This window comes from Odocoileus virginianus, chromosome 11 (assembly GCF_023699985.2).
Source record: "Odocoileus virginianus isolate 20LAN1187 ecotype Illinois chromosome 11, Ovbor_1.2, whole genome shotgun sequence".
Classification (NCBI taxonomy): domain Eukaryota; kingdom Metazoa; phylum Chordata; class Mammalia; order Artiodactyla; family Cervidae; genus Odocoileus; species Odocoileus virginianus.
Genome location: NC_069684.1, coordinates 3,607,958 through 3,622,690, shown reverse-complemented (window position 1 = coordinate 3,622,690; position 14,733 = coordinate 3,607,958). Strand labels below are relative to the sequence as shown.

The 14,733-nt window shown below is 38.9% G+C and overlaps 1 protein-coding gene across 5 annotated transcripts in view; it reads left to right on the top strand.

Annotated features, from left to right (window-relative positions):
- The window catches only part of NEK7 (NIMA related kinase 7), a 143,060-nt gene that overhangs the window by 95,126 nt on the left and 33,201 nt on the right, over positions 1–14,733 (top strand). For 4 of the 5 annotated variants that reach the window (XM_070473833.1, XM_020901074.2, XM_070473834.1 and 1 more), the window contains 2 exons: positions 11,964–12,072; positions 12,965–13,072. The exons of the other annotated variant lie outside the window; for it this stretch is intronic. In XM_070473833.1, the coding sequence (XP_070329934.1) occupies positions 11,964–12,072; positions 12,965–13,072 (217 nt within the window). The remainder of the gene's footprint in view (positions 1–11,963; positions 12,073–12,964; positions 13,073–14,733) is intronic. 5 annotated transcript variants of the gene reach the window in all.

Here is a 14,733-nt window from a genome sequence, read left to right as displayed (position 1 = left end):
GGTTGGATCTCCTTGCAGTCCAAGGGACTCTCAAGAGTCTTCTCCAACACCACAGTTCAAAAGCATCAATTCTTCGGCGCTCAGCTTTCTTTATAGTCCAACTCTGATGTCCATACACAACTACTGGAAAAACCACAACCTTGACTAAACGGACCTTTGTTGACAGAGTAATGTCTCTGCTTTTAAATATGCTGTCTAGGTTGGTCATAACTTTCCTTCCAAGAAGTAAGCATCTTTTAATTTCATGGCTGCAATCACCATCTGTAGTGATTTGGAGCCCAAAAAAATAAAGTCTGCCACTGTTTCCACTGTTTCCCCATCTATTGGCCATGAAGTGATGGGACCAGATGCCAGGATCTTAATTTTCTGAATGTTGAGCTTTAAGACAACTTTTCACTCTCCTCTTTCACTTTCATCAAGAGGCTCTTTAGTTCTTCTTCACTTTCTGCCATAAGGGTGGTGTCATCTGCATATCTGAGGTTATTGATATTTCTCCTGGCAATCTTGATTCCAGCTTGTGCTTCTTCCAGCCCAGTGTTTCTCATGATGTACTCTGCATATAAGTTAAATAAGCAGGGTGACAATATACAGCCTTGACGTACTCCTTTTCCTATTTGAAACCAGTCTGTTGTTCCATGTCCAGTTCTCACTGTTGCTTCCTGGCCTGCATACAGGTTTCTCAAGAGGCAGGTCAGGTGGTCTAGTATTCCCATCTCTTTCAGAATTTTCCACAATTGATTGTGATCCACACAGTCAAAGGCTTTGGCATAGTCAATAAAGCAGAAGTAGATGTTTTTCTGAACTCTTTTGCTTTTTTGATGATCCAGCAGATGTTGGCAATTTGATCTCTGGTTCCTCTGCCTTTTCTAAAACCAGCTTGAACATCTGGAAGTTCACAGTTCACATATTGCTGAAACCTGGCTTGGAGAATTTTGAGAAAACATCTTGGGTGCTGACTTTCTCTTCATTTCAGTCAATTCATGGTGCAAGCAAGTGACTTTTCTGAAGGAAACACTGTGCTTGGATCTCCTTACGAGCTGCTTATCTAATAGAACACCTAGGTTCATAATGTACTGTATGGGTATGCCTCTCAAGACACACAGAACAGCCAGTTCACACAGCTGCCTTTTTCGGAAGGTTCCATCATCCTGAGTGCATTTTTGGTGCTGGGACACTGCAGGGTAATATGCTGGGTGTGAACCAGCCAGTTGTGTCTGCCTCCAGAAACACTTCTCACCCAGCAAGAGCTAGAAGCTTTCACTGTCAAACCCTCCTAAGAAGATCCTTCGGGTGCTGATTCTCTATTTGCTAGTCAGTTCTTGTCACAAGCAGGTCACTTTTCTGAAGGAAACACTGTGCTTGAACCTCCTTACTATGAACTCATCTAATAAATCCCTAGGTTTATAATGTATTGTATGGATATGCCACTCACCACCCAGAGAACCATCAGTTCACACAACTTCCTTTATGGAAAGGTTTAGTTTTTCTCAAGTGTGTATATTCAGTGCTAGACAATGCTGGGTGTGAATCTGCCAATTTGGGCCCACTGGCAAAAACAGTGTTCCCACCCTATAAATGTCAAAATGTTTCACTCTCAAAATCACCCAAGAAAACACCATGGGTGCTGATTCTCTCTTCACTAGAGTCAGTTCTTGGGAAAGCAAGTGACTTTTTTGCAGGAAAATACTTGCTTTGATCTCCTTACTAGGAACTCATCTAATAGAACACCTATGTTGGTGTTCATAATGAGTTGTATAGTTGTGCCACTCACCCCCCAGAAAACAGCCAGTTCATACAGCTTCTTTACTGGAAAGGTTTAGTTTGCCCCAGTTGTGTGTTTTCGGTCTGGGACACTGTGGGCCAATATGCTGGGTGGGCACCTGTCGGTTGGGGTGCTTTGGCACATAGAGTGTGCCCACCAGGGAGAGTTAGAATGCCTGCCCTCAGAGCCGCCAAGGAAAGCGCTTCGGCACTGACTCTGTCTTCACTGCAGTCAGTCCTTGGTGCAAAGAAATGACCTTCCTGAAGGAAACACTTTTCTTGGATCTCCTTACTCATCTAATAGATGAGTAAGCTCATCTAATAGAACACCTAGATTCCTAGTTCCTAGCAAAAAAGAAAACTTTTTTTTTTCTTTTAATGAGAACCCTTAGGCTTTACTCTGCCAACAGCTCCACTGTATCAGACAGCAGTGCTGTCGGGAGCACCATGCTGTGCATCGCATCCCTGGTCCGTCCTTACCTTAGAGCTGCGAGTTTGTACCTCCTGACCCCCTTCATCCACTTCCCCGTCACCTAACTCCTTGCCTCAGGCGACCACAGATCTGACCTCCGTTTTTTTTTTTTTCTTTTTAATGAGATCGTGTGTGTGTGTGTGTGTGTGTGTTTGCGCATTTAAATTTCATGTGTAAGTGACATCATGCAGTATTTATCTTTCTCTGTCTGACTTACTTCACTTAGCACAGTGCCTTCAGGGTTTGTTCATGATTTTGCAAATGACAGAATATCCTCATTTTTTATGACTTTATAATACCCCATTGTATACATACGACAACTGCTTTATTGGCCACTCAGTTCAGTTCAGTTGCTCAGTTGTGTGACTCTTTGCAACGCCATGAACTTTACAGCACACCATGCCTCCCTGTCCATCTCCAACTCCTGGAGCACTCAAACTCATGTCCACTGAGTCAGTGATGCCATCCAACCACCTCACCCTCTGCTGTCTGCTTCTCCTGCCTTCAATCTTTCCCAGCATCAGGGCCTTTTCCAATGACGCACACTTAGGTTGTTACCATATCTTGGCTATTGTAAATGATGCAGCAGTAAACATGGGGATGCAGATATCTTTTCAAGTTAGTGTTTTCGTTTCCTTTGGATATGTTCCCAGAGGTGGAATTGCTGGATCATATGGTAGTTTTACTTTAACTTTTCAAGGATCCTCCATACTGTTTTCCACAATGACCGCACCAATTTGCAGCCCCAGCAGCTGTGTACAGGGCTCCCTTTGCCCCACATTCTCACCAGTGTTTGCTGCCTGTTGTCTTTTTTTGGTGGCCACTCTGACAGGCATGGGATGGCATCACGTTGTGATGTTGTTTTGCGTTTCTATAACAACGAGTGATGCTGGGCATCCTCTCATGTTCTTGTTGGCCAGTCTTTTATCTTCTTTGGGAAAATGTCTACTCAGGTCTTTGACTTGCTTGTTAACTTACTATTTTTAGTTTGGTTATTTTTTGATATTGAGTTGTGTGGGTTCTTCCTGTATTTTGAATAGTAACCCCTTGTCAGACACATTTGCAAATATGTTTTCCCATTCTGTAGGTTGCCTTTTCGATTTTTGATTGCTTCTTTTGCTGTGCAGAAGATATTTAGTTTGATGTCACCATACTTGTTTGTTATTTTGCTGCTTATGCTCTAGGTATCATATCGAAAAAATCATCCTCAAGGAGCTCTTCTGTGTTTCCTTCTAGGAGTTTCATAGTTTCAGGTCTCACATTTAAGTCTTTAATTTGTTTAGAGTTAATTTTTGTGAGTGGTGAAAATTAAGGCTTTAGTTTTATTCTTTTACATATGGATGTCCAATTTTCCTAGCACTGTTTATTGAAGAGACTGTCATTTTTATATTGAGTATTTTTGGCTCTCTTGTCAAATATTAGTTACCTATAAATGCTTAGGCTTATTTATGGGCTCTCAATTCTTTTCCATTAATATGTCTGTTTTTATGCCAGTACTATACTGTTTTGATTGCTGTTAACTTCATAACGTGGTTCTCATCAGGAATCATGATGCTTCCCACTTTGGTCATCTTTCTCTGTATTGCTTTGCCTTTGGGGGGGCTTTTGTGGCTCCACATAAATTTTCAAATTGTTTTGTGGTAAATTCCATTGGAATCTTAATATGGATTGCATTGAATCTATGGATGACTTTTGGTAGTATTGACATGTTAATAATATTAATTATTCTGATTATGAACATTTGATTCTCTTCCATTTATTTGTGTCTTTGATTTGTTTCTTCATCTTGTAGTTTTCTGAGTAGAGGCTCTTTACCTCCTTAGTTAAGCTTACTCCTAAGTATCTTATTGTAAATGGAATACATTTCTTTATTTTTTTCAGATAATTCACTACTACTGTATAGAAACACTACTGATTTTTGTATGTTAATTATTTTATCCTGTGACTTCACTGAATTTGTTGATTGGAACTTTTTTTGATAGAGTCTTTAGAATTTTTTTTACCTATAAAATGACATCATCTTCAAACAGAGACAGTTTTATTTCTTCCTGCTCAGTTCTGATGCATGTGATTTGTTTGTTTTCTTGTCTGATTGCTCTGACCGGTTCTTCCAGGGCTGTGTTGAATAGAGGTGGAGAGAGTGAGATGCATCTTGTTCCTAAGTCAGGCCCTCTCTTCTTGTTCATAACATATTTAGATACAGATTTATTCTTGAATGGTCAACTTTGTATTTTCTACATTGTTACCACTTGTGTGGCATTTCCTTTAAATTTGGTAGGAGCCTTAAGACTCTTTTCCTTTATAAAACATAAACAATTTTTTTTTTTTTTGCTGTCTGTAGAAATGCACTTTTTATTAGTTTTTAATCGCTAATTATCACAAACTTAGCAGATTAAAACAACACAAATATGTTCTCTCACAATTTGGGGGGTTAATGAGTTCACATCCTGGTTTGTGGGTTCTCTGCTCAGGATGCTAGAAACTGAAATCAAGGTGTCAGCTGGGGCCATGATCTCATCCAAGGTTTAGGGTTCTCCCCCTCGTTGACTAGATCGCTGGGAGAATTCAGCTCCTTGTGGCTGTGAGACTGACGTCCCTCCTCGCCTCCTGATTGCCAGCTGGGAACAATCCTCGAGGCTGCGTGTCCGTCTCTGCAGATGGCAGCTTGCTCCCTTACGGCCAGCAGGAGAGTCTCTGGCTCTGAATTTCTCTGAGTTCTTTGAAGGGCTTACCTGATCAGATCAGGTCCACCCAGGATAATCTCCCTGGTGATTAACTCAGAAACCTCTGATTAGAGCCGTCATTACATCTGCAGAATCCTTTCTGTCACATAAGATAACCTAATACGGAGGGGACAGTTCATCACGTTCATAACCCAGCTCACACTCAAGGGGAGAGGTTGGTACACCACAGACTTTGACAAATTAGTTAAAACATCAACAAATCTTGGAGATAATTATTATCTTCAAATATCACAACTTGTAAATCTTGTTCACCCTCTTAGTGTGGTGGTTTTTTTTTTTACATCTGCAGACATATTCTTATCTGTTCTTATCCGAATTTAGATGCTGCACTGGAAAGAAAAGCACTTAGAGATGTCTTCTACACTCTTGACCTTTGGACCCTTAAAGCAGTCGAGTCTCCCCAACAGCACCGTCTGTCTTTGTTGACGCTGATTTATGGCTGGGAGGGCACAGACTCTGTCCATTTCAGCATCTGGGATAAAATGTGCCGCCCGGACCAGACCACAGGGGGAATCGCCCATGCTCCCCAGCACAGTATGTTTCCTGCCGGGTCTCTTCCATAAGATGGCCACCTATCTTATGTTATCTTACATCTTCAAAATTACTCAGAAGTCTTAAGGTTACAAATTAGTGGCACTGTCTGGAAAAAGCTATGCAGAACTGAATATCCTATACATAGGTACCTATACACTATGCATGTACACCTGTGTGTGTGTGTAACCAAAAAGGTTTATGTCTCTGTGGCATGCATATGTAGGTATGTTATACAGCATTATTTTTATAGAAGCAGTATTGCTGATAAAATATCCCTTGGGTTTTCTTTGAAACCTAAGACATTTGGTAATGAAATAGTATTGAACTTAGGGATTTTAATAAATGGAAAATTATGTGCCATAATGTAAGCATGGTGGAAAAGGGGGTAAGTTTTTGAACTGTGTGTAAGTTTTGAACTGTGTTTACTTAGGAAAAAATTAGAAGGGAACTTTTTGCTCCTATTTGAAGGTAATATTGATGGAAAGTTGCCTTTGGGAACTTTGTGGTCACAGACAGCAGTGCTGGAAGCTATAGACAAGTAAGAGAGAAAGGGTTCAGACTTCTGTTTCATTTTTTTTGTTCATATTTCTACTGAGAGACTTTACTGTCCCCTTATTATTCCACTGTTTTCCTTGTCCATTAAGAATATATTTCCGTATTCTCTCTGAACTGTTGTCGGGTTTAACATAACCAGAAAGACTGCGTCACAGAGACGAGTGTTCGCGTTTGCCTCTGTAGCCTCCCATGGCACCCTCAAGACGGACTTCCCGCTTTTCCGTCTCGCCATGTCTCTCTAGTCCTCTATGCAGTAGAGGCAGCATCTTAAGTATTTCCAGGTATTTATTTTCTCATCAGCTTTAGGTCCTTGGAAGCTTCAAGGTTATCCACATGGCAGCAATGCAATATCATTCCTTCTAGTAATTCTGATATATTCCTTTTTTCATTGATTTTTAAAAATATTCCAAGTTTATTTGATAATGATATACCAACATTTAGAAGGCAACTTTTGTGGGTTAGGCTGAAGAACATCGTGACTTTATAGGAGCTCATTTTTCTTGTTTGGTAAATAAGGTTTTCTCTTTTTTTTCCCCCAAGGCTCAATTACTCAGGGGAAAAAAAATCTTATATGTTTCACATTTTCTACCATAAGATAAAATATGTTTTCTACTTCTATTATTAACCTGTATGATTTTGACTTTGGGGAATAGATGGATTACATTGATAGTCTATTAAATTATAATTAGAAGCAGCTGAGTACACTTAGCTTTTCTGACATTTATAGGAAAGGAAAAAGAGAGTAGAGCTTGGGTGGGAAGTATTTTATCAAAGAGGATAAAATTAGATGCAGGTGGCATTTTATTTTATTTTTTTTAGTGCTCCCCTGGTTGCCGGGCCCATTCTACTAGCATCTTCTAAAGCAACTTGGGATACCTGGATTTTATTCAGAGTGCCAAGGGAGAAAATGTTCACACATTGCACATCAGTATCGCACACCAACATTCTGCATAACTATTCACCCGTTCATGTAACACCCAGGGCTGTGCATGGCACGTCCATGTGCACTCTAGTCTGTTGGGACCTTCCTATACCCTTGGAAGAAAAGCGTTTCCATAGAAAGATTGATACGTAATAGAAATCACACTTAGAACTGCCAGTTAATACTTTCGGAAGCATCCTGTCTTTTCCATCATACAGTCTCTCTGCTTTTAAATCTTTGAAAGAAGCACTGTGAAATGTAGTCTTACAAAAATGCATTATAATTACGGAGATGTTTGGGAACATAATATTGCTTCTGTTGGTAAAGTTTTGATCTAATTACCTTGTAATTACCTTATTATAAAAATCTGACCTGTCATCTCATGTGAAGACCATTCATAGGATTAACTGGACCTCTGGGGATTTCAGAGGTGTTATGATTGTTATTTTTGCTTTGTTGTTATTAACTGAAGATTTAAAGGACCGTGCATACTAAAATTAGTTATTTTTCAGTGTGAAAATGTGCCAATCAGGCATTTGTTTTTTGTGTTTTATTTGTAACTGAGATATTTTAGAGGCAGCAGGTGCCACATACTCTGTTCATCTCCAAACGGTTTAATATAGTGAGGAAACCAAGGCCCAGCAAGGTTAAGTGGCTTCCTCAAGGTCACACAGCCATTACTGCTAAGGCTCATCATCAGGTCTGTTATGAAAGGTGCATATGGATTATGTGAGTGGCACATTAAACGTTTGACGACACTCCCGAGCAGGAAATAGTTCCTAATACTGAACATAAATCACCTACTTCCTCGTGTTAGATCCTTGGAAGAGATGGAAAACAGCTGGTGCCTGCAATGCGAGTTCTCATATAACTTCATTATTTCTTACTATTTAATTACTGTTTCTCCTAATCTTCTTCGAGAACGACTTGCCTACCAGGGCTGTGTTTGTTGTTCTTTGGTTTTGTTTTTTTAACTACAGCAGTACCTTCTTTCCCAAAGTTGTTGGTTTTGTACTTCCTGGAACCAGCTACACTGTCTTGGGTCCCCATGGGACAAATGACTAGGAATTTCTAGCTGGTGAAATAGCATTAGACTCAGCGCAGGGCCCATGTGACCGTGCAGGCTGCACACTCACGAAGCAGACCCTATGGATCTGGGTGTTTTGTCTGAAACGTCCTTCTTTAAACATGAACATACTAAACCGTAGGGTTAGATGTTTTGACACACTATAGAAATTAGCTTGTTTTTTTGATCCAACAAGATAATTTTCTATTCTTTCTCTGTTGATGAGTTTATGCTGTGTAATAGTGATAAAAATTTTTCCCAAGGAGGAATGCTGGAATTGCAGAACATACAAATAAGAAATGTATGTTCTGCTTGGAGTAGGAGTATCCAGACTGAGGAATCAAGTGATTCCTTCCCCAAAACTGGTACTTCATAGGCGTGTCTGCTGTATAATTTGGTTTTGGGGCATTTAGTTTGTAAGAGAATGTTTGACAATGAAAAAAAAAAAAAAAAAGCTGCGCCCATTTTCCAAAAAGCCCTCGTGTGGAGGCGGCCTGCACCAGCTGGCCTCGCCGTAGTGACTCTGCACGCTTTACCGAGGATGCTGAGTCCTGCACCAGCTAGCCTCGCCGTAGTGACTCTGCACGCTTTACCGAGGATGCTGAGTCCCACCGAGGTGCATCAGCTGGCCTCGCCGTGGTGGCTCTGCACGCTTTACCGAGGATGCTGAGTCCCACCGAGGTCCTGCATCAGCTGGCCTCGCCGTGGTGACTCTGCACGCTTTACCGAGGATGCTGAGTCCCACCGAGGTCCTGCATCAGCTGGCCTCGCCGTGGTGACTCTGCACGCTTTACCGAGGATGCTGAGTCCCACCGAGGTCCTGCATCAGCTGGCCTCGCCGTGGTGGCTCTGCACGCTTTACCGAGGATGCTGAGTCCCACCGAGGTCCTGCATCAGCTGGCCTCGCCGTGGTGGCTCTGCACGCTTTACCGAGGATGCTGAGTCCCACCGAGGTCCTGCACCAGCTGGCCTCGCCGTAGTGGCTCTGCATGCTTTACCGAGGATGCTGAGTCCTGCACCAGCTAGCCTCGCCGTAGTGGCTCTGCACGCTTTACCGAGGATGCTGAGTCCCACCGAGGTGGGGTGCTGGTCATCTTGTTACATAGAAGTGAGAGAACAGCATAGTCTGATGTTTGTATATGTGGTTTACAAATACACTGGTTAGCTTTTTATTACATCTGGTTTTCTTTTTCTGATATGAATAATGTTCAATGTTTGTTTGAATGTTGATGGAGGTAGAAATATGCTTTTAAAATAAACAGTATTTGAAGCTTTGCATAAAAAAAAGATGAACCCACCTTAAAAAAAAAAAAGACAATAAAAATTCTGTCCAAATGATCAGGTATATCTGAGTGCTAATTTCTGTCTTTCATGACTTTTTAGATATTTTATTTTCAGATATAAGTGGTTAAAATTCTGTTTTATAACATAGTAAAAGTGACATATCTTTTAAATTTTTTTCATAGAAATCTTTATTAATAGTAACCCTTTAAAATGATTTAGCTTTATTAAAAACGTACCACATGACAAATAAATGTACATTTTTTATTCCTATATGTTGGTATTAGATTTTCTTCCCCCAAATCTGGAGCTGAATTGTCTTTTTTTCAGAGAAAGATAGGATTTTTGAACAGTAACGCTATTTGACTAGATAATTAACTTTTAAAAAATACGTATATCTTAGAATAAGAAAAGGTTTTTTAAAAAAAATTGGCATTATGTGAGTCCTTTTATAGTGCTAATATAAATTTTACCAGTAGTAAAAAGAATTCAGATTTTTATTGCCTTTTTTCTATTCATCCTCTTAAGAGATAGGCAACAGTGCCACCATCAGAACAGACAGGCTCTTCTCATCATAGATACTGGTTTTTCTCACACAAAAAAAATTTTTTTTTGTACTCAAGAATGGTTGAAAAACTGCATGTTTAAACAGGCATGTAAAAAATATTGGGAGATAACCAATGACATGTTAAAACTGCTTTTGATTTATGATTGATTGAGTCAAATTCATAAAATTACTCTTCAAAAACATGTTACTAATCTGGATACTTATACTTTGCCAAGTCATTCTGTCTAGCTAGCATTATATTGATGCCAGTTCATTGTTAAAATCTTTAACTTGTTGAAAGAAACAGTCCTTGGCCCGATAACATCTTCCATTTTGAGGGCAGTTTTCTCATTGTGCCCTTTTTTAAACATACAATTTATTTTTTAATAATGGAACTTTAAAGTGTCAGGTTAATTATAATTATGATGATTTCAGAATCTATATTAAAGCATAAAATTCTTCTTTCATGGTCTGATACTTAACATGATATGGTATATTTATTTTTGAATGAAAAGAAGCCTGTTCCCCATCTTCCTGTTGACATCAAACGGTCTTCTGATATGCTAATCCAGCGTCAGGGAGAGCACATAGACAGGCTTTATTTGGACTCATTCCAAATCTGAAAGAAAATTATGTGTCTAAAACTGATTTTGCAGTGTTGCCCCCATAGAATGAAAACTGATGCTGACGCAGGCTGCGGTTAATAAGATTTAACATTGAAACATGATCTGGGAGGTTTTTACCATTTTAGTATAATCCTGATCTGCTTTTTAATTACCTGGTCATCTGATTGTTAACTTGTTTTGCTACTGAGGTAATAGTCATTGAAGTTGCTAATAACTTCGTTTCTATACCACGTGTTGCGATAAAGATGAACCTGAAGGGATTTGCTCTTCCGTAAGAGTTAGCCTTCGGTGCGCTGAGTGTGTGTGAGTCAGTGGACCTGATCCCGTGCGGAGCGTGAAGGAGGCATGCAGACAGGTTTCGTTCCCTCTGTTGCCCTTCCTTTCCGCCCGCCCTCGCCTGGTCACAGGGATGGGGACTGACAGAGTGTGTTGTGTTGGAATCATCTGAAATACCATTTCTCCATATTCAGTTACCAAAAAAATCAAAACAGTTGAACTTTCTAAAATGTCACGTCATCAGATAAAGTGCATTAAAGCACATGTTTAAATGTTGATGTCTATGTAAATATAAAAAAAGTTAAAATTGTCTGAAAATTTGTTTAAATGCAATACTTTTTCATGTTGGTCATTTACAAATTTTGCTAAGAAACCAGTTACATTTTTGGTTTTGAAAAATAATTTTTACGTAAAGAATCCTTACAAATCCTATGAAACTAAGAACTTTGTTTTTGAATGAGCATATTATTAGTATATTCTGCTAGCAAATATAATGCAGAAAAACGGGCACACATATGTCCCTTGGGTTTTGCAGTGACTCAGTCACGGCCCCTCTTATGCATGATGATGCCGTCTTTCCAAACTAGGATGTTCACGCTCAGCTTTCCACCCTGGTCTTCCTGTCATGTTTTGCTCCCATGTTTAGTTTCATTCATTCAAAGCAAAGTGCAGGTTTGACTTAGAATATGCAGTGGGAATATTCATGAAAACTTTTCATGCAACTCCCTCTTATTTATTTAATTTTTAATAAATTAAGTGATATTTCAAATCACCAAGGGTGGTTCAGTAGTTAAAAGGAATTCTACTTCACTACATTCTGTCAAGAGAAGCACTGTCTTGTAATGAATATAATTACCTCCAGGTCTCTAGACTTTCTTATTCTGGCTATTCTTAAATTTGACATCCTCCTTTTAGATAAGAAATCACCTTATATGGATGTTAAATTTTTGAAACAGGTGGACATCACAGAGATGTAGCCTGATATGGCCTGTGCTGACTTTAGATACAGTAGGGAGAAATTTAAGATATGATATCAGGTGCAAATCCTGGTATCATTTCACTGCAAAAAATCATATGTTTTTTAGCTTCTAATAGGTAGATGAGAATAGGTGTTTTTCTGACTTAAGTCAGAATCTAGTTTGAAATTTTTTTTTAATCTTCTTTTTAATTTTTAAACAGCATTTTAAGAAACAAAAGAGGCTAATTCCTGAAAGAACTGTCTGGAAGTACTTTGTGCAGCTGTGCAGTGCGTTGGAGCACATGCACTCTCGGCGAGTCATGCACCGGGGTGAGTCCAGGCTTGAGAAGCTCTTCACGTTGCTGTAACGCCACAAGCCACTAGGCAGTTTACGCAGAAATTCCTTCCAGTCATTGTGTAATATCATGCTTTCCTAGGTGATTTATTTCCAAATTACAATCTTATTAGTACCAGAATGATAAGCCTTTAAGTAAAGCCGTACTTGGTTTTAAATAAGAATGAGAATTAGTTATTTCTCTGTTTAACTTTTTTAACTGGTTATGCTGGTAAAAGTAAAAGAAAAAAAAAATAGATGGAGGAAAGTAGTTGAATATGCATAAGTAAGAGTTTTTTTTTTTTTTTTAATGAACAGTATACCTTATAATGACTTAGACTTTTAATGTTCAGCATTCACTCATAATATATTCATGATTCTCAGTCAAATAGTCAGACCAAATGTGTGAAGGTTACATCACTGAGGCAGTGATCCCTTCATTTTGGGATGTAAAAAATTTCGGTATAGTTGACTTAAGCAATTAAAATAATGTCATCTAAGTAATTATCTGCATCTGTTTTGATTTTATATTTTATGTAAACATGCCAATAAACTACTATTTAGTAGAATATTTAAAATTGATAGAAGGGCACACATTTATTTTCTGCTTTGAATTTCACAGAAGTTCATTTGAAAATGGAAAAAATGCATTTTAAATGAAAATTAATGGTGCTCATCATCCAGTATTGATGATTGTCTATCAAAGGACCGAGAACTCAGAAATACTAGGATATGTGAAAATTACTCAAAATAAATAACTGGTTCAGAATTCAAACTGACTTTCATTTTTAAGATATATTTTAAGTTCTACAATGAAAAGTATTTTTAATCCCTTGAATATACCTACACTGACATCAATTTTCACCCAGTGCCTTCTTTTATTCACAGATATTAAACCAGCTAATGTGTTCATTACGGCCACTGGGGTGGTCAAGCTTGGAGATCTTGGGCTTGGCCGTTTTTTCAGCTCCAAAACCACAGCTGCACATTCTTTAGGTAAGAGACACAGTATAATTTCAGTTATCTATCCGCTTCCCTCCACCCCCACCCACGTGATTTAAATATAAGGGACATATGAATTATATGCCAGCTCTTATTGTCTAAATAAAACTATCAACATTTAAAAAATGTTCAGGTCCTGAGCTGAAACCTATCAGGTATAATGTGTCCATTCACGTGACACTTGGACACTTCTCTTTGACCATCAGGCAGTCACTTAGTAAAAGAAAATGCCAGTGAACAAAGCTGGTTTTAACTGTTGCCCCGGACCCTCCCTTTTATTTTATGTTTGATAACATTAAGATAGTATGAAGAATAATCCGTATCTTGAAAGAGGACCTCACCTGACCATTTAAAAATGTTAGAGTAGTTTGCAGATTTATTAAAGCGGCGTAGGTGGTTGTGATTGCTCCAGGGAGGGACCCACAGATGATCTGTGGCTCGGAGGAAATACTCCCCTAAATTTTAAGAGTGCAACGGAAGACACTTGTCATTTACTGATTCTAGAGCTGATAGCATACAGTGTCCTTTGTACCTAAAACAGAACTGAAGGCAGCCAGTCCAGCACTACCTTAATGTAAACTGGTTTTCCATTAACACAGCTATTACTGGGAAGAAATAATTTTTAGATTGAATAACTTAAAGGGAATGATAGAGTTTCTCCTAAAAGTTTCCAAATCATAGTTTCCTTGTAACATAAGACTTTGACAAAATGGTAACCATCAAAATAAGAATTAAGGTAAAAATAATTTGGCTTTTATGTAATGATGCCTCATCTTTGTGGCCATAATTTCATTGAAAACAATTGATTTTTAAAAATTAAGTTATTGTTTTTAAGTGAGAAATAAAAATTAAATAGTCTGATGAGGAATGAGTTTCACTAAGTGACAAAATAATAAAACGAGGATCCAAATTAGGTGACTAGACAGTTTTAAAGTTTTCTGACTTTTGTCGCTGAGGCTCTGTGAGACCTTGAACCTGTTGCTTGATTCTTCTGCATCCAGGATGGTGTGTAGCACATAGTCAATATTTGGTGGATGACAGAGCATTGGACCCTAGATTAAGGAGTGGTGGGAAGATAATACTTTTCCCTCCACACAGAGTTTCAGTTTTGTCTAGTACTTTAAGAAAATAAAATTTCAACTGATGCTGAGTAATACTGCTTTAGTTATTTCTTTCACTTCATATTTATTCTCACAGAACATTGCAATTTTGAGGGGTGTAGGGAAATTTGATATTAAATTCTGTGAGAACTGCATGAATTTGCATAGCACTTTAAGTTTTATATGGAAGTTCCAATCCTTACAGTGCAAATAGTAGAGGACTTCTGTGAAGAAAGCCTCAGACTGTTCCAAGCCAGTGCCACTGGCCCTCAGGAAAGATAACCTGTGCTGACTTTGTTACTTACCTGAACGGAATGTTCTGACAGCACACTGTCTGTAATCTATTATACTTAAAAATGCTGGGTCATCATTACACACACATGCACGCACGGACGCATGCACAACTGCGCGTGCCCTCAGCTCCCGCACACGCGTGTGTACTGTGTACATGCCACTCTGCGGCTGTCGCTCTGTGCATGCTCTAGTTGCCTGACCCTGAAGATCCAGCATTATTATGTGAAACCAGTTTTGGAAGTGTACTTCTTTAGCTTGCCT